Here is a 26,077-nt window from a genome sequence, read left to right as displayed (position 1 = left end):
AGGGAAGGCAGAAAACTACAATATGGTATTTTCTGCAGAAATTCACTGCCGTTATTTTCTTGTTATTATTTACCCTTGAACTGGCAGGCTTTGAAAATGAAAAAGCCTTGGAAAGTTTTGGCATAGATCCATGCCATTGTGCAGGTTTTGTTGGGGGGATAAGAGGCTTTTTTAGGCTTTAATGCCTTTTGTGCCTAAGCACTCTTTTCGAAGGGTTTTGAAAAATGGCAACGGTACCTCATAAGTCTCCAATTACTCCCTTAGCTTGCTACTTGAGGATGCTTAAGCTTATGTGTAACTTCTTAATGCATTCTATAATGTCAGAGTTGTCTCTGACCTCCATAAAAAGCAGCTATTTGATGTAAAAAGGCCTGCAGAGGCTGTTCAGTATCATGAATACTGAACAAAAGTAGCCTGAAGGATTGTAAAGAGTTGAGACGGTGTGCAGAAATGGACTTGCAGGAGTTAGACGGGAGCATGTGCTTTTAATTCCTGGCTCTGGTCCAGCACGTGGAGAGCATTCAGGGATTTCCCGGACCACTTCACTCAGTCATGACTCTGCAAAAAGTGAGAGAAAAAAAATTGCCCTGGTTATAAAGAAGGCAGTGAATCTCACAAAGAAGAGCCTGCAATCAGGAAAAATTACTTAATTTCCTTCGTTTCTTTTCTTTTTTTAAACCAAATGAGGCTTTGATTTTCAAGGTTGAATAGAAATGCCCAGTAAATGACAACAAAGGTGAGATGCCTATTGAAGCACTGCACTGACATCCTCTTAGAGGCAAAGAGAAAGCGAGGCCTTGGATATGAAGGATATTATGGCTGCGCACTTAAAGGGAGATTATCCCCAATTGCTCTTTTCAGCTCACTTAATCTGTCCTGATTTACTTTTAAATGAAATTATTCATTTTGCACCCTCTTTGGCATGCACGTATAGCAAGAAAGGCGTTGTAGCATTAGTGGGAATTTCTCAAGCTGCAGATAGAGCATCACATAGCATAGGCTGACTCGAGCCCCTGCACTTTTTAGCCTGCAGTGTTTGGTGATAGAAAGCACAAAGCTCTGCCTGGCTCATTTATTAGAATTGCATTTCTTGTGGTATTATGGTGAATGAATTAGGTCATCAGTTTTCATGCTTGGTAAACTCTTTTCATTTTGCGGCCACCAAAAGTGGGAGGAAAACAATAATGGATGGCTACAGAGGCGCCTGGCACAAAGCACCTTTATTAATAACAAAGAAAAAAGTATACTGCTACCTTGAAAAGCTTAAATGATGGATCAGGGACCTCTACAGAGTCTTGTCAAATCTCAGGGCTCAGAGGGGCAAAAATGAAGAAATCAATGTCTTTCTAGGTAAATCAGAAAAGACAGCGGGTTGGTTGGTTGGTTGGTTGGTGAGTTTGTTGGTTTTCCAGACTCCACCAGCAAAATCGTGAAATTAAATTTGTCTAAAAATAACAGGAGATCTGGAAGAAAGTACAGAGGTGCGTACGGGGATGTTTTTCTTCTTTTGCAAGTCCAAGTAAAAGACCATCAGGGCCAATTTAGAATCACCAGTTGAGCTAAAATGTAAGTCTTTGCTCTGCAGGAGGAAGTACTCGGTGGAAACCCACACAGACACAGGCAGAAAAAGCAAACCTCACATAAAAACCTGGCTGCAGTTTGAGCTGGAAACCTTCTTGTTGAGAAGCAGCACTGTTAACCACTCCACCACTACTTGAATTAGAATAAGCCCATTCGATTAAGTGTCATCGTCTCACTTTCTTCTGCAGTAAAGAGGTGCAGGTGTTACAACTGGGCAACCAAGGAAATGAGAGCTAGCATCGACGGGATGGACATGTCTCTGTGTTAATGTGAAGGTGGTGAAGCCAGTTCACCATCTTAGCATAAAGACTGGAGACAGATGGAAACAGCTTCCTCTGTCTAAAGATAACTAAGAGAGAAATGGTTTTGGCTTGTTTTTTCTTGAAAGTCAATAGATTGTTGGCGGTTTCTCACAGAGAGAATTGATTCTTTATCTTACAGTATAAAGCTCCTTGACATATCTATAGCTGTTTACTGGTGTAAAACTGAAACGAATTGACAATTTGCAAAACAGTCATTCAACACAAAAACAAATTTCAGACACTTTTCACAGGATGGCATTTGTATGAGAGCATGGGGTTGCAGAAAATCATAACCAGTGCTTTCCACATCAGTGTTTCTGCTCTGTATTTATTTCTGATCAAATATTCTGGTTTTCCGTGGTCACAGAAAGGCTCGAATTGACCTTTATTGACATCTAACAGCAGTAAAAATTCCTTGAATGTCATTCTTTTAGCTTGAGTTTGAGGAAATTTGAGCCAAAGTGTACAAATGAGCATATTTTAAGATTCCTTGACGCACGCTCAATCATCCAGGTAAGGAAATTCTTACGTCCAGATGAACAGATTCACATTTTGGGGATATTTTAAGATTTTGTAATACAAATTTCATGATATTTTTGTATATAACAGGTCAAATGTGACTTGTTTTTCTTCAGATGCATTTTAGATTAGATAAAATTTACTTCTGGGGGAATCTTGAAACTGTAAAAGTGCACATGAATGTGTTTGTGTAATTTTTTTTGTATGAAACAGTGGTGATATAGTTCAAGGGGGGCCTTGAGGTTGTCACGAGAATTGTCTGTGTTCCCAACATATTTGCTCAGGTTCCTTGCAGACAGGAAACAGATGGTCTTAGAAAGGTTTCTGGGGAGTATCGACAAGCAAAGAGAGTCCTACACGTATAACACGAGAACAACGCCGTGACCAGGAGCAAAAAAAAAATCACATAGTAGAGAGAGAGTACAGCTGAGAGCAGCATTCAGAACACTGCATATCACTCTCTATGTGAACAGGATATAAGAGCGGGCATATAGGGTACAGAAAAGCAACAAAGGTCATTTAGAGGTCATAGGTTGTGTCTTTATAGAGGCATGAGATCCACAGCTGTAAGCACAAGCACCTGCAATGTAACTAAACCATCAATAAACAAATTAGAATCAATTTATTTTGAGCTAACTGAGATTAAACTTACTGAAAAAACACTGAGATTAAAACCGAGATCAGGTGGGGTCAAAGGTACGCGGGCTGCCATTTCAGTGACTGTAGGAATCACCTTTGAGTGTGCAGACTGGTTTGCATTCAGCAGACTTTTAGATTTTGTGTCCTAAGCTTTAATAAATGTTGAATCAATACTGATAATTATAGATGGTAGTTGTGAGGATTTTCTTTAGGATATAGCAGTGAGGACAGTGTTGTAATGGCTGTAAGACACAACATTTTCACTTCCAACACATTTGTATCATTATGGATGTTTTATTTTCACATCTCAGGTAAAACAGGGCATGATATTGGGTGATTTTTTTTTTCCAGAAAAGATAGTTATAAAACCTAGAAACACTCTCCCTATTCTCTGAAACATTAATTGAGGATTACTCATTTATTTAGCACTATTAGATAGATTTATAGATGATAAATATAACTGCAGTATACGTGGCCATCTGCACTATTACTGCCGTGAGTAACTCTTTCTGCAGATTCTGGCCAACCATGAGAAGAAAAGAAGAAACGTGCGACAGCTACGGTTTCTGTACTTGTTTTTATTGAAAATAATTATTAATAGCACTCATTACTTTCAAATTTCATGATCGATTGCGGCCATTACTTTCAAATCCTGACAGACTGTGGCAAGCTGGATAATTAATGGGAACGCATCGATGATCACACATACTGTCACCTATGATGAACGTGTCTAAAGCGTATTAGACATCACAAGATGTACGATTACAACAGCTAAGCCTCTCATACATATATATGCTAACCCAGCGAGGTAGTGCAGCATGCCTCGCAGTCCTTGTGCTTCATCTGAAAAGAAGCGTGAAACCGATTTCTGGTCACAGCGAATATCTACATGTCATCTTTTAAAATCGTGTCGAGAACAATCAAAAACCAATCGATGCTGATGAAGCCAACAGGGACACGGAGAGGTGCATTTGCTTGTGAAAATTATCACAGCGAGGGGTTTTGTTTAAACATGAATGAGGCACTGACAGCAGGGATAATAGAAGAGGCCCAGTAATCACAACAGAATACAATAGCAGCGTTGTGAAATTGAAATCTCCCACTAGAGGTGTCATATTGGATCTAATAAAAAGCCACGTATATTGGTTGTCGGAGTTGTTAATAATAGCAATACCATTCATTGGAGTGGTTTGGTTTTTTTTAGATTGGTTGGCTGTGCGAATTCCCCACAGAGATCCTGAATGGCTGTGGGTTGTTCAGTTAACTATTTCTGTCAGTCAGACAATAACAGCAGACTTTCTGCTCTCAGCTGATGAAACTGCACCGTTCACTCCTCTGACTTTCATGAGGTTACCACTTTGCTTCCCCCATTGTCCTTACTCATGTGGCATGTGAAAGTAGAGCCTCACAGGATCACCGTCAGCGGGGGTGCACTGCTATTTGTTAATGTAGTGGAATGAACTAATGATGTAAGGGTATGTAACCACTGTTTTATATATGTTAGTCTGCACATTAAATGTTACTGTCATGGTCCTGGGTCAGTTGACCCAATGTTTTAGGGCTTTTGGATTTTCTAATATTTGTGTTTCGCGTTCAGTTCTTAATTATCTTAGAGTTTTGATCTCCTCCCTTATTTCTTCCCCATCTTCTTCTGTGTGAAGTCACTCATCTCAGTGTTTATGCTTCCTGTTTTATTTTGACAGTCACTCATCTCGTGTGCATTGTTTAGTTTTGCCTCCCTTGCTTCGTTAGTCATTAGTGTGATTTTCCTCATGTGTCTCCACTTCTCCTAATCACCCTCTTGTTTATACATTATCTCAGTCTAATCTAATCCCAAAGATTATGACAGGGTATGACTGACTTTATTAATATCTGTACGCCAAATAGTTATTTGATTGCTTTGGTTCATTTGTATGTTTGTTACTCACTTACTTTAGTCGTTTAGCTTGCGTGCATGAACGTTACCAGTGGTGGAGTATTTTTTGAGTCATGTGCAGATGCAGGAAAAAATTTTATATTGCTGAGAGACGGGGGGAATATTGGAAAAATATGTGCCAAATTCCATGTTTCCAAACATTTTACACCACATCACGGGGTACAGATTACAAAAATATTGAGTTTTTAAGAAAATATCACAATCTGGATTCAGATATCCATCTGTCCTGGGAAATATTTCGCTTTGGCAGAGGTATGTAGTCTCACACTGCTCTTTTTTAACAGCATTATGTGAATTATTTTAATACTCCCATCTCAGGAAATATATCCATGTTAACAAATGAGAGGTTTATCCCTAGTGAAATGCTAGAATACTTTTAAGCTTTTAATTTGAAAGAAATAAATGAAGTGATAGTTGTTTTTAGCCAACCAACATTAGCTGTCTGTTGATCTCTTGGTATAAGAATTCATAACAGCCAATAAATGAAAATGTAAAGAGCAAAGAATAGACTGGAGAAACACCCTTCAACCATGTAATATGTGGTGATGTTGCATGGTTTGTCCACAAGAGGGCGCCCCTGTTGGCAACAGAAGTGTTTGGAACCACAGGCAGTTGATGTTGAACAGTTGAACAGACTTGTGCAAACAAGTAAAAAAAAAAACTACAGATAACAAATGTTAGGGAAATCTTTCCATGATTTATGTCTCGAAATAAATTATATCAACAATTATATCAAAATATCAGCTTTTTAAACCACTAAATATCAGTATCAATCTTCGAAGTATTAGTCTATATTGGTCATGCATTAAATTTAACCATGAAGGCCAAATTTAATTCACTGTGTTTGGGCACATCTTGTTCACTATCCCCTCACCCTGCATGAATTTTTTGGGAAACCTTTTTAACAAACACGTTGAACGTGTTATGAAACTGTTGACCTTGCACACTTCCAGCTGATACAGAGCAAAGATGACATTCAATGGAACATATTTATTTATTTTACTATCCTACTGTCTCTCTTGTCAGCTTTACATTGGCTGTTCACAAGCTAGTTTCCTTTGTCTGCTGATTTGTTCTGTGCAGAACAGGGAAAGGATTTATTTGAGGGGTTTGATGCTAAAAAAAAAAACAAAAAAGAGAAATTGATGTTAACAGTAAATGTAAATCTATAAATCTCTGATCTATCTAAAAGGAAGCTGGAGTCTGGTGATGGAGGAAATGTTGCAACAAAGGCTTCCGTGCTTCCCTGAGATGAAAGTTGGCATTTTGTGGAAAGAAAGAGAGGAAAAATACAATGACTGCTTTCTGGTACGCCAGCTTCCTCTTCATCAGCTGTAAACAAGGCAGCTGTGACACTGCTGACACCCACTGTTACATGCCTCCACTGTGCCAGAAAGCCTGAATAGTAAGGACTAAACATAGCAGGGGTACTATTGTATCCATGTAAACCTGAATATTACCATTTTAATTTGATGCATGGGCCCCACTATGCATCCCCACATCACCTAATAAAAGCACTAAATTCATACAGGATATATTAAGTCATTTAAAACATATATAATGTTAGGTTGTATGCATGTTGAATATTTTTGCAGAAAGCTTGTTTATCCTTTGTTCTGCTAAGATTTGGAAAATTACCTTAAATGTTAGCAAAACTTTCATACTAGCATAACATAACCTGGCACAATTTATTATTTATGAAGGTAATTGGCTTTTTGGTGTTGTATTGTGATGGCATGTTATCTTTTTGTGTAATTGTCTAACAATTAGTGCTGTCAAGAGATTAAAAAAAAATAGAGATTAATTAATTATGATTTTTAATTAATTGATCTAATTAATCTCTTTTTTAATCTCACCTAAAAATAGCTGAGGAAAGCCCTCAACTTATTGTGGCAGACCAAAAGACTGATATAACAAAGAAAGTGACTTTATAAAGTCATTTATTGTTTAACAAACGTTAAACAGATGCAACCATTTACATACTGTTGTATTCTTTTGTAAAATAAGTGGAAAAATAAATACAAATAAAATCAAATAAATTAAGTGCTGCAAGTTAGCACATCAGAGTTGCTCTTTTCTGAGCAATACAGCACTGAAATTCCTCTGCTTCAGATAATGAAAAATAAAACTGACATTGCAGTGCTGCAAGTTAGCACATCAAAGTATTCTTCCATCACAAAAAAAAGTGCTGAACATCAAGCAATCTATTCTAGTAGGCTACAAATGACACAGCAGCTATGCTGACCACATGTGTCTCATTTCTTCTTCCTCAGCCAGTCGCTAAGACACACCAGCCTGGTAACATTTTCTGGAAGCAAGGCTGCCCTTTTCTTTTGCACTATGTGGCCTGCAAGGCTAAAGAGTCTCTCACAGGGTACAGAGGTAGCTGGGGAGGCCAGGTACTTTTGTGCTAGGACTGACAGCTTTTCATAGACTCCTGAGTGAGCATACCACCACTGCAGGGGACAGTCATCAATACTGATGCTGGGTTCTGCTCTGTAGCGCTGCAGCTCTCCAGACTCAATTCCATCTTCTGAGTCAGAGTCAGACCCCAGAAGGAGTTCGCTCCTCCTCTTCTTCTGAGCTGGTCCATCATCCTCTGTGGAGGGCTGGAGACTATCTGCTCTTCTGGGCTCTGCTGCCTGGAGCATATTCTCCAGAATGGTCCACACCTGAATGAATGAATGAATGAATGAATGAATGAATGAATGATTGTGATTAAAACTAAGTGCTTTTTTTATTTTTTTATTTAATCTTGTAAGGAACTTTGTGTTCCATATAATAAATAAAAGTTTGATTTGATAATGAATTGGACTCATTAGTCCAGCTTAACCTTATTGTCCTACCTGTTCCCTCTTTTCTCTTGGAAGACATTTCAAATCCTTAAACCGTGGATCCAATGCTGTGGCCACCTCGAACCATATCTCGTTGCCATTAGCTCGTCGTGCTGCCAGATCCTTCTGGAAGGCATTCTTGAACTTCACCACGTAGGCAGGATCATCATCAGTAATGTCCATGACACGGTACAGATGGCGAAAAGCAGGCAGCACTACAGAGCAAGAGACGTAGGCCTCACCACCCAGCAGCTCTGTCACATACCTGCAGAGGTGGAGAGGTTTGCTAAATAAACCTAGCTGGATTCATTTAAATCAAAGTGTAACTGATTTCCAATTTAATTGTCCTTAAAAGTTCCTTGTTATGTTCATTAATTTTGATTTTACACATGTAACAGTAGTTTATATAATTAAAATGGGAAGGTGTTTATTTGAACTTACTTGCATGGTTCAAGCAGGAGCTCCAGCCTCTGCAGTTTCGCCCACTCAGCTTCGGTTGGCAAGACCAACCTGTGGTTCTGTTGGTCCAACGTAGCCTGGACAGCTTCTCGGTTACATAGGAGGCGTGAGACCATTGCGAGAGTCGAGTTCCACCTGGTGGGTACATCCTGTATAAGTTGATCGCTCTTCTTTCCGAGTGCTACTTGTTGTTGGTTAAGTTCTGTGGTACTCGCAGGGCTTTGTTTAAAATGACCAACAATCTTGCGGCACTTTGCCAGTACACCGACAAAACCACTGCTATCGAGACATACCGTGATGGTCCTCTGGAGAATGTGAGCATTGCAGGCGATGTGCTCATATGGAAGTGCTCTCATAGCAGCCAGCATGTTTGCTGCGCTGTCTGTGCCAATGGTGGATATCTTGTTTTCAATACCCCAGTCATTTGCTACCTTGAGGAACTGTTCGGCGCATTTATCAGCAAAGTGCCTGGTTTCTGTTCTCATGACGGTCAGTGCAAATGAGTTGAGGTTCCACTCACTATCAATAAAGTGTCCAGTCACCCCAAAATAGCTGTGGTTGCCAGCTGAGGTCCAGTGATCTCCGGTTATAGCAACACAGTTGGGAGAATCCTCCGCCAAAATCTCAAGTTTGTTTTTCTTTTCGCCGTCGTACATTTTGCTGATTTTGGTCGTTACTGTAGTCCTGCACGGCGGCTTGTATGACGGGTCATTGGACGCAATTTGCAACACCTCTGTCAATCCTTCGTCCTCTACTATATTTATCGGCCTACAGTTCATCGCTATCCACTTGGCAATAACATTAGTCAGCCTGTCGGTCGCAGACTTGCTCATACGAGGGGTATTCTCTAGTTTTGTTTGGCGAAAAGCTTTGCTCTGGCTTGCTATATTGCTAACGTCTTCACTGCTAGCTGTTGCTGCACTCGCGGCTGGGTGCTTTGCGTTGAGGTGATAGGCCAAACTTGAGCTGCTTCGGTGGTAAGCAAACTCCTTCTTACACTCTAGGCAGACCACTTTACCTTTGTCAATGGTGCCGTCGGGGCGTTTATGAAATACAAATTTCCCGTTCATTGGGCCAACAACTCTCAGATGCGCCTCCATATCCACACTGTAAGCTAATCACCACTTCTCACCTTGACCTCACGACGTGACTCCACCCCCAACAAGTCAAGCACAAGGAGCCCAGCACATAAAAACGGATTTTATAACATAGCAACTCTCATACAAAATCAATGACGTCAAGAGATTAAAAATTAGATTAACGAGATTAAAAAACATAACGCGCTAAATAGCATTGTAATTAATTAATCGCAATTAACGCGATAATTTGACACCCCTACTAAAAATATGACCAATACTTCAAATAAAGTAGAACTATAATTGTAATTTCCAGCCTTATATTTAATTTTTGGACTCTACTAGAGTAGCTTTGCATGATTCCCAGTTCAAAATAAGCCTTGTTTTTGTCCTTCACTGGAGCTTTTGTGTAGCCTCTCAGTCAATCCTCTATCTGAAAAAAGTCATAAATAAACCTTTAATTTTATACTTTTCAGTTTAGTCAGAAATGCTCCTTCATGTTTAGAGTGAAGAATTATTTTTTTCAGTGCAGGTTAACGCTTCCTGTCTCATGTCATGGCTCACAGGGTTTACTCGTACATACACTGGGCTCATTAAGCTATTTAATGAGTTTCCACTGTGGGAATGTGTATGTACTGTGGGTATGCAGTGACACAGTATTTCAGTGCTCATACAATAAATAAAGCATCCAGTGCTTTAAATTATGGTGTGAACTAAAACTACATTTTTGGTGAATTGTTACCTGTAATTCATCATTGCAACAACATGCAAGAAAAAGCACAATAGGTCCCGTCTGTGGATCTCAGGCATGCGTTTGCGGTCTGCAGCTGATTTCATCAGTGAGCCTCTTTTTTTTGTGTGTGACAGTTTGTCCATCATTGAGCTTCCTGTTCTCAGTTTATCTCCCGTGAGAAGAAAACAACTTGACACACTTCTTCTCTCCCTCGTGGTTACACGGTAGGTGTGGGTAGTGAAGTGGTCCTCGCGTTGGCCCACGATGCTTCACTGCACTTCTGCAGAGCCAGGTAACTAGGCAACAGCCCTCGCCGGTCGGCGGAGGTGGGTTTGCAGAGGATGCTGCGGGGAGACTGTGACTTTTGAGATCCTCTCTTATTACGTCACGCCCACAGTGGAAGATGCTCACGGAGTGAAAGACGAGGCAGCCGGGTCAAAAATCTGGGGAATTTATTTATTTTATTTTGTAAAGAAGGAATCTCCTCTCCTTGCAGTTATGTCAGAAATCTACTGACAGGCTGAGGGCCTGTCATTTTCTTGGCTCTCCCAAACTCCCACCACGCACCCACAGTGTCGGGCTGCCTGCCATATGGCGCGGGACACGGCTGAGAGGAGCCGTGCTGTGGGAGTTTCTGCTGAGAACTGGGTCACTAAGATTGCTGGCTTATGACAAAAGATAAAACCTGCCTCAGCTCACTTTTACCTTCCTAAACACCTCGAGCTTATAGTTGCCATTAATTGCCACCAGATTAGGCAAGATTACATTAAAGTAATCTAATATGGAGATGGAAGTTCCTTTCTAAATAAATAATAGAGTCTTGTTTTGATCGCAGAGTAGGCGTATACTTTGCTGTCACACAGGGCTTTGGGATTGTGTTGTTTTCTTCCGCCCATCCATCTGTTTTGTTTATCTGTTTGTTTGTTGGGTTTAATGAAACTTAAAGGCATCATAATTAATGTAGCAGTGTTTACTGATTAGCTCAAGAGGGGGGTGCCACAACTACAGGTCAGAATTTAAATGACTAATGCTGTGGATACACCTCCCGGATCATCAGTGTGCTGTGTGTTGGGTTTTTTGTTTGCTTTTTTGCTGTTGAAGTTTCATTTATGTTTGTGGGGCTGCTACATGCGTGGGTGTAGTGACATGTTTAGCTTTTATTTTTACTCCACAGTGTGGTCTGTGCGTTCCCCGTCTTGTTTGTGTTTCAGGAGCTGTGTGCGGGCAGAGTTCCTGGAATTGTCCGCATGTTTAATTCATGCAGGAGTACATGTATAAACCAGGCTGTCTCTGTCACATCAGCTCTTCCTCTTCCTTTTCCTCTGGCTGCCTGGAGCTGATGGCACGGCAGGAAATGTGGTCGGGCAGGTCAGTTTGATCTCAGACTTTTCCTGCAGTCAAATGGTTTGCGAGGATTTACCGTAGGCCTACCTGCCTGTCACAGCTGTCAGTCATGGAGCGCCACCTGATGTCTCCTCTGACATGTTTGTGCTGCTCCAAATCACTTCTTCAAAGTTTGCGTAACAAACTTTGCACTCTAGTGCTCTCGAGTTATAGCAAGGTTGAGCTGTTTGACTTTTCCTTTTTAAGTTTGAAAGGCTGCATAGGGTGCCGAGTCCACATTTTAAAGGAGAGCGTTGTTTGAGACTTTGTGGCCGTGATTATACAAGGTGCCAGAATTAAACCTGCAAAATCATTCCATCCGAAAAAGAGCAGCTTGCAATTTAGGCTTATTGGATTAGTTTAAAAGAAATATTCACTTATAAATGTTTTCTTTTGGACTGTTAATCCTTTGTGGAGCAGCTGTTATATTTCTATCTGTATACATTTTCTTGTTATTGTCTTTTATTAGCAAAAATGTGGATTTATTGCAACTTTTACAGAAAAATGTGTGATGGAGTCAAAACTTTTATGCTAAAACATTGTATTATGTCTTTAGTTTATGCTTGTCTTGTAAATATTAGTGATAATTTGTATATTTTGTGCATTTTTGTATCTTTTACTTTTTATTTTTTATCAATTCCTTCATTTTTACTAGGGATGCATCAATTCTGGGTAGATGCAAAATAGATGCAAATGCTGATCCTAATATTTTTTTGTTTGTGGAAACTCATATCCACCAATGGCAAACACAAAAATTGCCACCCATTTGCAAAAATTTCCAGGTATGATCTCAAAATTTCAGCTTACTAACTGAAACTAATGGAATTAAGAAAGAAAAATAATAAAAAGTAATTTTTCCCCACTGGCTGAAACAAGCTTCCATAATAATCCCAGTTTGTGCCAATGAAACAGAGAAATATTCATTCTAGAAAAGAATCGTTTCAAGTTTTCATCAGTGTCTTTAGATTTTTATCTACAGCAAAATTAACGTTAATTAATGATAATGCTAAATGAAGTTTTTTTGGTCATTGACTAATACTGACAATATTCAGCATTAAAAAAAGGAATCCTCATTGTTGCATCTACCATACAACGAGGGTGGTGTCGTGTGTCCAAATATTGAGTGGTATTACTGGGCATATCAAATCAGGTCTATAAGATACTATTTTGACTTAAATAACGCCCTGCAATGGTCAGAGATGGAAAGTATTAATTTGCATCCACCTTTACCTTTATATTTTTTCTCAGACACAGCAATAAACTTGATTAAAAAGGCGAAAAATCCAATGGTAAAGAACATGGTCAAAGTGTTGTATGATGTAAAAAGATATATGAAAGAACCTGTTGTATTGTCACAGTTTACACCGATGTGGGGAAACCAGGATTTCAGACCAGGAAGAGAGGATGAAGTTTTTAGACAATGGTCAATTAAAGGACTACAAAAAATCCAAGATTTGTATGCAACAGATTCTCAAGATATGATGTCCTTTGATATGCTTAGACATAAATATAATATAGATAGAAAGCAATTTTTCAAATATCTCCAAATTAGAAGTTACATTCGAGCAAATCAAAATAATATCTGCACCAAACCACCAAAATCAGAATTGGAAGACATAATTAGCAAAAGCAGTTCAAACAAAGGGGCAATATCAGAAATAAATAAATTGATTAGGTCCAAGACATCTGACAATTCTTTGGGAAGGTTGAACGCCTGGAAAAATGATTTAAAGAAGGACATATCCATGGAACAATGGGCATTGGTTTGCGCAAAAGCTCATAAACAAACTATTAATTTTAGACTAAGGTTGTTGCAATACAAATGGTTAATGCGAATACAGTGGGGCAAAAAAGTATTTAGTCAGCCACCGATTGTGCAAGTTCCCCCACTTAAAATGATGACAGAGGTCAGTAATTTGCACCAGAGGTACACTTCAACTGTGAGAGACAGAATGTGAAAAAAAAATCCATGAATCCACATGGTAGGATTTGTAAAGAATTTATTCGTAAATCAGGGTGGAAAATAAGTATTTGGTCACCTCAAACAAGGAAAATCTCTGGCTCTCACAGACCTGTAACGTCTTCTGTAAGAAGCTTTTCTGTCCCCCACTCGTTACCTGTATGAATGGCACCTGTTTGAACTCATCATCTGTATAAAAGACACCTGTCCACAGCCTCAAACAGTCAGACTCCAAACTCCGCCATGGCCAAGACCAAAGAGCTTTCGAAGGACACCAGGAAAAGTATTGTAGACCTGCACCAGACTGGGAAGAGTGAATCTACAATAGGCAAGCAGCTTGGTGTGAAAAAATCAACTGTGGGAGCAATCATCAGAAAATGGAAGACATACAAGACCACTGATAATCTCCCTCGATCTGGGGCTCCACGCAAGATCTCATCCCGTGGGGTCAAAATGATCATGAGAACGGTGAGCAAAGATCCCAGAACCACACGGGGGGACCTGGTGAATGACCTGCAGAGAGCTGGGACCAAAGTAACAAAGGTCACCATCAGTAACACACTACAACGGCAGGGAATCAAATCCCGCAGTGCCAGACGTGTTCCGCTGCTGAAGCCAGTGCATGTCCAGGCCCGTCTGAAGTTTGCCAGAGAGCACATGGATGATACAGCAGAGGATTGGGAGAATGTCATGTGGTCAGATGAAACCAAAGTAGAACTTTTTGGTATAAACTCAACTCGTCGTGTTTGGAGGAAGAAGAATACTGAGTTGCATCCCAAGAACACCATACCTACTGTGAAGCATGGGGGTGGAAACATCATGCTATGGGGCTGTTTTTCTGCCAAGGGGACAGGACGACTGATCCGTGTTAAGGACAGAATGAATGGGGCCATGTATCGTGAGATTTTGAGCCAAAACCTCCTTCCATCAGTGAGAACTTTGAAGATGAAACGAGGCTGGGTCTTCCAACATGACAATGATCCAAAACACACCGCCCGGGCAACAAAGGAGTGGCTCCGTAAGAAGCATTTGAAAGTCCTGGAGTGGCCTAGCCAGTCTCCAGACCTCAACTCCATAGAAAATCTGTGGCGGGAGTTGAAAGTCTGTGTTGCTCGGCGACAGCCCCAAAACATCACTGCTCTCGAGAAGATCTGCATGGAGGAATGGGCCAAAATACCAGCTACTGTGTGTGCAAACCTGGTAGAGACCTATAGTAAACGTTTGACCTCTGTTATTGCCAACCAAGGTTATGTTACAAAGTATTGAGTTTTATTTTTGTTATTGACCAAATACTTATTTTCCACCCTGATTTACAGATAAATTCTTTACAAATCCTACCATGTGGATTCATGGATTTTTTTTTCACATTCTGTCTCTCACAGTTGAAGTGTACCTCTGGTGCAAATTACTGACCTCTGTCATCATTTTAGGTGGGGGAACTTGCACAATCGGTGGCTGACTAAATACTTTTTTGCCCCACTGTATATGTTACTCTGGAAAAATTAAATAAGTACAACTCTAATATTCCAGACACTTGTAATAAATGTAATGAAGATAAAGGTAACTTTTGGCATTGTATTTGGGATTGCAGGAAGATAGGCTCCTTTTGGGTTGCAGTAACACAAACTATGAAACAAATATTATCCAAAGAGGTTGTTTTGGATCCTGGCTTCCTTATTCTGGGTTTGTACCCAGAAAACATGAGGTACACAAAAAGTGACAGAATGTTTATTGATATGGGTTTGTTACAAGCAAAAAGATTAATCGCACTAAAATGGAAAAGAACAAGGGAACCGAGTATCACACAGTGGATAAAACAAATGATGGTGGCTTTGCCATTGGAGCGGATAACATGTATACTGAAAAGGAAATTGGGTGTTTTTGAGAAGGTGTGGAGACCATTTGTGAATTTTGTTGAAGGATTTGTATTATTTGAGGAGGACGAGGACTGAGGGCAATGACATTTGATTTGGGATAATGATAAATTTAGGCCTTTAACGGAGTGATAAATCTGATGACTTTTTTGTTTTCTTTTTGCTGTCTGAGAGGAGTGTATGTTCATGTAGTATTTAGAATGTTGGACTGTTTGTAAGTCATTAAAATGTAAAAAAATAATAAAGATATTGTTGGAAAAAAAAAAAGGAATCCTAAATATTTACAGCAATTTTGGGATTTCTGTGTGTGCTGTAATAATATAAATAATATTAATACAAATTATATTTAACAAAGTTCAAACATATTTGAAGATGCCAGATATGAAAGGTTATTGCACGTAACTGTGCAGCAGTGAAATCTGCTGTTAAGTCATGAAGTTCGTTTACTCGGCTTTAGGCTCCAAAGTTACTTCAGATTGGGGTCAGTTGTGTCTCAGGATTTAAATTAATGGGTCCATTAATTGGAACTTCAGTGTCTCAATCCAGCTGAATGCTGACGTGTTCCTGGGTGAGATACTGAAACCTTAAACTGCTCTTGTGTGTTAAAAGCTTCACACTGCTTACAAATTTATTAGACTTCCTGTTATGAAAAGACAAATATTTGAGAAACTTGATTAAACAATAATAATGTTTCTTGTAAAACAGTTTACAGAAGTTAGAAACAAGCAAATTTAGCTTATAATAAACTGGAAACACAGTGTGTCTCTTTAAATTTTAAAATGTAATAATTTAAAGAGACATGCAAATATTGCACTGGAATCATGATAGCACCTGTTCTGTCCATCTGTCTCTGCACGCGTCCTCTGCAGAAGCTCCATCCTCATAGATGGGAACAGAACCTAAATCCAGAAACAGATGAAGACAAATGAAGTCACGCTGGCCTTTTCTGATTGTTTTCTCTCCGTCAATTTAGAGATTCCACGCTTGACAGCCGGCACACCTGCTACTGTGCAGTCACGATCAGCCATTTCTGCACAGTAATTGTATCATTCTGCAGTAATGCTGGCGAGCTAATCTGAGCTGAAAGCAGCAGGGCGCTGACACAGAAAACAGCCTCAGGAAGCAGAGGTGTTGAGGGATAATTTAAATGTGTTTTAGGGCATTTCGGTTTTTTCTTTTAATAAGCGGCATCATTTCATAAGAGCTCGTCACGTGTGGGTGGTAAAGGAGCGCTAGAAGCAGCGAGGGCTCGTCTTTTACCTGACACCTTTATTAAGACGTGACAGCAGAGGTCAAAGGGCTGAAAAAGATGCCGCTGTTTAGCACGCCCTGTCACCCACAATCCTCTGGGTGACACGCGGCTATGACAGTAAGTGGCAGACAGAAATGGTGGGCTAATATGACACCCGCTGGAGCTCTGACCCAGGTTCCTGGGTCTTCCCTGGCCTCTCAGTGAGTCAGCATCACCTATCACCGTCTGCTGTCAGCAGAACGCCTGACAGGCGAGTTGACTTGTTGTTGCCTGCGGGCTCCTTCTTATTGCAGTTATAGGAAATGCGGTTATCTGAAAAAGAGCTTCCTTATCGCAGTTTTACAGTAGTTCACCCCAAACATTTTGGCTTGTGATCTCTCTTCTGAACACATGATCCTTTTTCAGCAGTTTTTAAATCATCTATCTGCTCAGTATTATTGCAGCCCTCACTGCCATTTCACCCCTTTGATCCCAGATTGTGCCCCAGTGGTGGGGCACAGTATCTCTTTACTGCTCCCTGCTGCTGATCCTCGCGTGCTTTCTTATCCTGTTTTGCATCTTCCCTTCTGAGCCCAAGAAAATCCCAAGCCAGTGCTTTGAGTGCCATTTTTGCGTGGAATTTGCCAGGTGGGTTTTTTCAACAAAGCTTCTGCAGTCGACCTGAACAGAGAAGGTATATTCTTTCAAACATCCTGCTGTGGACTGGACTTTGAGCTCAACCATCAGCAGGACTCTAACAGAGGTGGAGCAGAGTGTTTTACCATAGAGAAGCTGGAGTGGTGTCTCATGGGAACTTCAGCTGGTGGTTCGGATCAACCCTCATCTTGCATTCAGGTGTCAGGAAAGAAATTCCCTTCTGATGGATGAAGGGCGTTTGCTTTTGGGCTGTTGGAGGATTGGTTTGGTTCACTTGACTTCTGCCATTATTTTGAAGGAGACAGTTATGATGCCAGCTCTGTGTCAGAGTGTCCTTCGGCCTTAGTATCTTGGCCTCCAGTGTCTGTAGCTGCTGAATGATGTACTTCAGCATGTTCAGCAGCTAAACACTGACGTTGTCTACTTACTGAAGAAAGTAGTGCGCAGTCAGTTTAGACAATACAAAAGCCTTCATATTTATCTGCACCTATCAAGTTGAAAAACAATAATATAGGATCAGCAGTCCCCAACCCCCCGGGCCACAGACTGGTACCAGTCCATGAGTTGTTTAGTACTGGGCCGTGAGAGCTGTGTGAAATTTATGGTTTTCAGGGTTTTTATCGTTAACTTGGTTTCCCTGTGTCTTTTCCCGTGTTGTAGTTGTGTGTCTTATTTTGAAAGAAATATTTACGCGTTAGCATAGCGAGCAGAGAGCATTAAGAGGCAGAGAGGAGGATGTTACTCTCAGTGTTGTTGGTGCATTTCAGGAGGACGCTGCTAATAAAGTTACACAATTACATAGTGAATTTGCATTTTTTATTAAATTTACAAAATACCACAGTCTTTGTCTCGGTCGTATAATTTTATTTTGTTGTATTTATCCGCAACACTGGTCCGTGGAGCTAAAAAAGGTTGGGGACCGCTGATATAGATGATCACAGAGGCCCGGAGCCGTAAGTAATAAAGTAGGGATGTAATTTTTTATCATTTCGAACAAGAAATTCTATGATGTTCTCCTGAAGAGACACCTGAGAGTCTCTCTAACAACATTACAGAGAATCAGGCTTCCAGGAGTATTATTAGCCTCCAGGTGGGAGCAGGCAGACAGTGATTCGGTGACCATGTAACTCCACTCCTCCCGACATGATCGTGAAGAGCCAAGCATAGTTTCAAGGCTCCGTCAGAGCCCGACGCTAAGCTCCTCATCTCTGCTTCCTCTGCCACCCATCAAGGATTTATCTCCTTTCAAACAAACCGCGAGTGACTTGTCAGCACTGCAAAGTCACGCAAGGGCAGCTGCCAGAGGAGAAAGACTACAGACTGATTTCAGATTTCAAAGCACAATATTCATGCCAAATAATCAACCTCTCCGCTTACTATGCTAATCTGACATGTGAGACACAGGAGGTAATTTTTTTAAATTCTTTTACTAAATTTCCAAATCTTCCTGGATGCCCCCGTCTCTCTCTTTTCCGGTGAGAGAGATTAAATTTGGCTAATTTGCCTCCAAGGACAAGTTGTAAAGGGATGGACCTGAGACACTTCAACCTTCCTGAGGAATAATTACTCTGCCAGAGCTCATTCTGTGTGGCAGCCAGTTGTTATACGTCTCACTTGGCTCTTAGCTGGATCTTTTTAAAGCGGGTTAAAGATTTTGGTTGGGGCGCCGGGGCTATTACCTCACTCCTGCATCTCTGGAGCCTTAAGAAAGTTACAGCACAAAACATACATACAGTGTAAGGTCATCTGACTTTATATGAGCACTTTAGTGTAACAGCTCGATTCATTAGCAGCTTCCTGCTTTTTGTTGCATTTGAACGAGGAGTCAGCTTTGACCTGAAATTATCCCGGTATTAAAGTAGCCCAGATCCTGACACAGAGGATGCAAACTGTTAACCACTAACACTAACAACTGAAATGTAGCCTTCAACAGGTTTTCATGACAATTTGAAGCAGCATGTCTTACACCAACACTCCATGAGACCTGTTGCCACTGTTTATCAATCCACTTCTTGTGTAATCTGTTATACTTTAGCCTTTTCTCCCTGTTTCCCTTCCTTCCTGAACAGTAGATGTATCAACTCAGGTACCAGATTCATCTGCCAAGTCCTGTGTGCGGCCTTTAATGGATTTCTTTCCCTATTTCTTAAGGACATGACTTTCAGGTACTGTTCATTTGCCGTAGATAGTTTTGTACCCATTAGTCATCAACCGGCCGGGTGGGTGGACACTGTGTATGTGTGTGTATGTGATCTTGGTTGATATCAGGTGCCTCATAAGGTTAATCCACAACCACCATCCTTCATGTAACTTATTTAGAGCGCAACAGTGGAAAAGCACTTCCAGAAGAGGCCACATTATTAACCGATTGAAAAACTATGTACGTAAATAAAATATAATAAATTATATTTGCAATGAATTTAGAGTTTTGCATATCAGACACAGGCTATTTTTTCAATGAATAGTAAGGTATACAGTGTAATGACATGTCATTAGCTGTTATGATGCTCCACATTCTGACTTACAGTAAAACACAAATCAAACCAGCGCTGCAGAACAGCGGTTCAGAAGCCAACTGCAGCACAGTGGGGCTTCGGCTGAGAATAATTGAACATAATTGAGGCAGGAAAACGGAGCACGGCAACTGTCTAAAACTTTTAGTAAAATCACTGCATTCCTCGCAGAGGGAAGTGAAGCATAATAATACGACCACATCTGAGTCCCTGAAGACACATGAGCCATAACGGCGTAATAGGGTGGAGGTCGCTGCTGTGGTTTTCATGATTTGTTACCAGAAACCCGCATGAACCCCACGGACAAGGGTGTTCCCACTTTGCAGATGTGCTGCAAAACATTTCAGTTAATTAGGTTGTTTTGGGGGGAAATGGCTTCATAAAATCAAAATTTCTAAACAATTTTTTGCAAAATAAGAGTGAGTGAAATGACTTCATTCTATTTGGGAAAATGAAATTGCCCTCAGAGTCGTCTTCAGTTCAGCTGCTATCTTTTTACAAGATTTTTGATCTTCCTCTGATGAGCCTCACATAAGTAAATCATAACAGATTTTTTTAAGCTATATTATCATTCCTGACTATCACTCATTGGTTATGCTGCAGTCATTCTAGGGTTAACAGGGGTTGGAGACTGCAGACTGATTCATATATTGCATTGAACTTAGCAGCTTTTTGCAGATGGGGACCACGTCTGTGACCAGCTGCAGTCAGTCGAATGCTCTTCTGGTAACAGACACTCATTGGTGCAGACTGACAGAGCGGCTAAATCCATCTTTTATACTGTCTATATGATGGATGCAATGTCTCCTGAAAGTCTGCATTCTTGCGATAATTTGTTGATTCTTGGCTCATCCACTCCAGGCAAGTGGCACTAAACAAGACAAAATGATGTCATTTGCATCTTCAACGCAAAAACAAAAGGTTAGAAAGAAAGAAATTCCGAGTTTGAGCCCAAAAAATGTGCATTTTTCTCATAAATTTACAGTTTTATTACCATATTTTATCTGTCAGTACTGTTAAAGTGCTAAATATAATAAAAGGCTCCTTGATCTGATGGTTTATTTTATCTTTTCCACAGAGCTCAGATTTAAATTAAAAAAATGCAAATGACAAGTTAATAAACTTGCTTTTGTTTGGCTGTATGATTAATGAATCCGTGCACTGTAACGCTGATTGTTTTGTGTGCAGAATTCATAATCGGTAATCAAAATGGCATTAATAAAAGCTAAATTATTTATCAGATGGAGCAGCTGATTGTCTTTGAGATAAGTCGCTAAGCACTTTTTCATTGTCTCAGTCAGCACATTAGTATGCTGCAAGTGGTGCACTTTTCATTCTTTGCAGCTTGAGTGCTGCGCATGCTGAGATTGTATCTTGTTCAGCTTCATTTTAAATTTCAGTCACTACGGCCCTTGTTAACATGGATAGATTTTGTTTGTGTGCACCGCTGAGCCCGTGTTTCCTGCATGTGTGTGTGTGACAGACATGATCAGACCTGCTGCCAGCCGTGACTCCTCTCCAGGTGCTGATGTCTCTTCGTGTTATACAGCAGTTTGAATCAGTGTAACTGATATAATAATTGCAGAAAACAGCCAGCTCTTATTCGTGCACGTAGACATGCTTTGTCTCTTTGGTTTGATAACCTGGAGAAGAAAAGGGAGACGACTCAAATTCAGAGGACCTCTTTTATCTGATCTAATTCTCCTGTGTCTGGTGTCTACACTGCACATGTGAACCTGGCTTTTTGTTCAGCGTGGAGCCGTCTGGCATTGTCCACTAACTGCAGGTTTAGTGGTTTTGAAGAGCAGTTCTGCAACCTGTTATTTCCAGTGGTTTATGCTACACAACTGCAGTTTGTCACTGTGATGAGGAAAGTGTAAGCAGCTCAGGCACACATGTAGACTTTACCTGAACAGGACCCGCATGTGTATTACGATATATAACAACAGCCCCACAAGTATACATGAGGTCTAATTTTAGCATTTAAAGGCTGTGCAAATAATCAAAACTTAAATTCAGTTACAAAATTAGCTGTTAGCACTTGTAAATCATCTCAAGACTTTTGACTCTTACTTTGAAAGTCCAGCCATTGCTAATCAGCTAGGACTTCCCATCTTGTGTTTTCCCTGACTGACAGGTTGCATACTGCAACTCACTGTCATGGACTGGAGCTGGCTACACAAGTCTGTTCTGCTCTGAATATCTGCTGCAAGCTGAAGGGTTACTCTAACAAGACCCCACAGCAAGAACAGAACTGATTCAAGCTCACTGAGGCTGCAGCAGAATGAGAACTGCTGACGCTTCCTGCAGGCCGAGACGGGGAAGCGGGAGTTCATCCACAGGAGGAAGACTTAATGAAGAAGCCGCTGATTTTACCCTTCACTTACCAAGTCGTCACAATTTATTTGGGCAAATAAAATATTCGCAGTGAAGAAATTTAAAAAGAGCATTATTGAACTAGTAACTCATAGCAACTGTGTGTGAATGTGTTGAATAGAAACAAGAAACTCAAATTTACTGAAAGACAGCTGATATGTGCCTCCCCACCTCCCAAAATAAAACTTTAATAGCTCTGCAGGATTATTAAAGCTTCTTGATTGTTGTAAAAGAGGTGCAGTTCCCATTAAGGATAGGTAACAAAGTCCAGTTTCAAATGCACCTGGGGCTAAATTATTGAAGACCTGAGTCTTGATTAAAAACCCTTTTTCGATCTTTATCTCATCACCCATCACAAAAGGCATAATAAAAACATGCATGTCTATAAATGCATTCATTTGTTTAAAATGTCAGAAAAGCAGTGGTTGGAAATATTGCTGTTGTTGTTGGTATATATGTATATATCTATATATGTGTATGTATAAACCACAAAAGTACCAGACTAACAGCGCCATTAAATTCTTGATGATACTTGTTTCTAGTTTTCATTCAGAGTATTTTAATTATGTTTTGCTAAAACTTGACTTTGGCAACATTTAACATTCCCAAATCCCAAACACTAAATAGCTCCCAAAAGCACGAGACGCAGCACCTCTTCCTTCACTGGTTTGTAAAAGTGTGTGTGCATGTGAATGGCTGACTCGTAAACGCGTTGTAAATTGCGGTGTAAAATTCCTAAGGTTAAAGAAGTGCAGAACTCTTACATTTAAAATGTTCAAAGTCCTGATTCGGTGTTAGCTGTTTGAAACAAATCGATTAACCTCTACCTTGCAGTTTTTGAAACATGCTGGTGAACTTTGCTGTACACTCGTCTTTTTTTTGCATATTATATTCCCAGATATCTCCTGCCCACCTGCTAACTTGATATGCCAAATGCTAAAGTGCTCTAGCATTTGCAGATGTAAAACACTGACTGGATCGTAGCATGATATCCTGTAATATTAGGTAGCCTTATGTGGGTGAGCACGTATTAATGTTTTGTGTGGAATGTCAAATTGTTTTAGTGGTTTTAATTGTTAGTACAGTATTCGAACATTTTCATAGAAGACATTTTGACATGTCACAGAAGAAAAAGCAGCTGAATTAATCCGTGTCACATCGCAAGAGCACAATTTGTTCTTCTGTGTTTTTCCTGATGTAATAAGTTAAAAGTCTGCTGTGCTCGTTTAGTCAATAAAAGTTAAAATGCTCACAATGGCCAATTATGTGCTCCCAGTATCCCAAGGTGACATCGTCACATTGTTTGTTTTTATCACAAGGAACAAATCAAAAGGCAAAGAGATTACTTTTGCAAGGTCAAAGAGAGAAAAGCAACAAATCTTCACTTTTGAGAAACTACAACAAAAGAAAATGTCTGGAACCGTCTCGACCCGTTAGTCTCTTTTCGAAGCCCAACCAGATTTTTTAACGTTGGGCCCTTGTAGAGCAACCGCGGTTCATAATTATCCTCATTGATCTTGTACTGGGCATTGGAACAGAAGCATTGGAGTTCAATACCCCCTCCCTATTAGGAAGCTTTCTTCTGATTGTCTGCCTCTTGAAGATGGGTACGGATTATTTGATTATAGCTACAGGGCTGAGATGACCATATTAGGAATATCAGCTCACTGACATCATAAAGAGCCAATTTAAAAAAAAAAAAAGAACTGTCCAAAACAGAGCACAGGGAGGAGGCTGCTTTTGGCTCACAGACATCACTTGAACATAAAGTGAGTTCCTCGTTTGAAACTTAAATGTTTAATATCAACATCCACCATTGTAACAGGATATATTTGGCAGAACATTAAACGTTAACAAATGATGCAAGAAAGTCAACCAACCTCTTCAGCACTCAACAGCAGCAAGGAGCTAATCGCTGTTGGTTATTCATATGTTATTTGCTCATCATATCAGATGCTGTTGCTACAGATGCTCTCAGGCAGGCTGATCGCAAACACCAGAGGGAAACGGGGCTAAACAAATCACAGCACTCACAAAGTGTGCAATACTCTCCCCTGTCTGCTTTTGTGTTCACTCTATGAGGGCTGTGGACATATGGTCACCATCTGGGCCTACCCAGGGATGTCAGAACATTGTGACCGGGTGATATTTGAGGGCATGCAGGTTGTGTGAACCTCCCCCAGAGGGGCGAGTGTAAGAAGAGTGATGGCTGACTGGTAATATGGGCTAACATCACAGTAGCCAGCCAGAAAATGGCAATGTGAGAAGACTGGCAGTGTGACTGACATGCAGAAAACTATAAAAGTTTGCACTTTCATTTCCAAGAATCTTCCAGGTGTCATTGCACAGATGTCACTACTTTATCACTCCTGGAAGAATGAGAGTGCAGGAGCATGACATATTCATGCATCACCCCAAAGAACTTGTCACACACGAGCAACAGTCATGCGGTTCTGGGAAAAAAAATACTGAACTACACCCTTGTTGCTTCAATAGGAATTTAGAGGGTAAGCAGAAGTCAGGTAGTGCTTATCAAATACAATTGATTAATTGATCATCAGTAAGTGCAACCACCTCTACATCAGCAGACGTTTTAGCAGCTTCCTTGTCTGAGTCTAGATGGTCTGGGATGTTCATTTCTTCCCAGAAGTGGATTAAGTTTCTGGGAACTTTGCTGAAATGTCCACTTCAGTGAAGAAGATATCCCAGCAAATTCACCCCAAGGTCAGGCTGTGGAATCCTCAGAGACATTGTAAAACACCCAAGACCTACATATTAGACTTCTCGGGTCTCACTTAGCATGTAAATTGCTAAATCTCATGACAGTAGAGTTACAGCCACTCTGAACAAGTATGGCTTGTTTGGAAAGGTTGCTAGGAGAAAGCCTCTGCTCTCTAGAAACAGAATGGCAGGAAGACTTAGGTTTGATGAAGACTTAGGTTTGCAAAGTATCTGAACAAACCACAAGACCTAACATTGTCCTTTGGACACATCAGACCAAACTGAAGAAGTTTGGCTATAATGCACAGTGCCATGTTTAGAGGAAACCAAACACAGTGGATCAGCACAGCTGACTTATAGCTACTGTCAGTACAGCAGTATAAGGGCTGTTTTGCAGCCAGGGGACCTGGACACTCTGCAGTCACAAAGCATGAGCTCCTCTGTATACAAAAGTATTCTAGAGTCAAATGTGAAGCCATCTATCTGACACCTGAGGCTTGGCCAAATTTAGCCATGCAACAGGACAATAATCCCATATTGGCAAATCTATAACAGAATGGCTAAAGGTTTTGCAATGCCACTCAAATCCAGACCTCAGCCTGTTTGTAATGCTGTGGTGGGACCTTATGAGAATTGTGCATAAATAAATGCACGCAAAGCTCAATGAACCTAAACATTGTAAGGAAATCCAGGCCAAATATCTCTCTCTGATATGAGAGATTGACAGTATCATACGGAAATTGATTATTTTTAGTTATTGCTGCTAAAGGTAATTCTACAAGCTGGTTTGCATAGACTCCTTTTTCACATGCCTGCAGATATGAACTATGTCAGCAGATTCATGACAGGACATGGTCCCAAAAGGCAAGAGGATTCTACATCAGACTCTTGCTCAAATCTGGAAACACAGACAGGACATGACACCCATCCTGAACATACTGGTAAATTACAAGTGAACTGGTTTAATATCTGCACTAACTGCCTCATGCATTTGGATTCTCAAATGCAGCTTGTTGGATAATATCTATTGAGATGGGTGCGTAGTTCAAGTGTGAAAACAGCTTTGCACGCTTGTTCAGGACCACTTAAAGCACAATGGGAACTCTTTAGCATCATTTCTCAAAGTGCAGGGTAAAAGTTTTGAAAGATGAATGTTTAACCCAAGCCACAATCTTTACATAAACTCCCAAATGGGGGGTGCAAACAGCACTCTCCTGCATAAGACGCATATCACTGCCACTCCTGCAGCTTCTTAATGACCAGCAAACCAACTCAGGAAACTA

General features: G+C 40.4%; 2 protein-coding genes across 3 annotated transcripts in view; one reads left to right on the top strand and one right to left on the bottom strand.

The window, feature by feature from the left end:
- The window catches only part of LOC101475732 (ankyrin repeat- and BTB/POZ domain-containing protein 3-A), a 254,130-nt gene that overhangs the window by 116,350 nt on the left and 111,703 nt on the right, over positions 1–26,077 (top strand). The gene's annotated exons all lie outside the window — the stretch shown is intronic.
- LOC112436225 (E3 SUMO-protein ligase ZBED1-like) lies at positions 6,901–9,370 on the bottom strand. Its single transcript, XM_076876136.1, has 3 exons — positions 8,253–9,370; positions 7,824–8,076; positions 6,901–7,649 (listed from the first exon to the last, which is right to left on the bottom strand). Exons 1-3 carry the CDS (start codon positions 9,368–9,370, stop codon positions 7,233–7,235), a joined length of 1,788 nt encoding a protein of 595 aa, XP_076732251.1. The 3' UTR covers positions 6,901–7,232.

Source organism: Maylandia zebra, linkage group LG17 (assembly GCF_041146795.1).
Source record: "Maylandia zebra isolate NMK-2024a linkage group LG17, Mzebra_GT3a, whole genome shotgun sequence".
NCBI lineage: Eukaryota > Metazoa > Chordata > Actinopteri > Cichliformes > Cichlidae > Maylandia > Maylandia zebra.
Note: the sequence above shows the minus strand (reverse complement) of the source record. Positions and strands in the feature narration are given on the sequence as shown.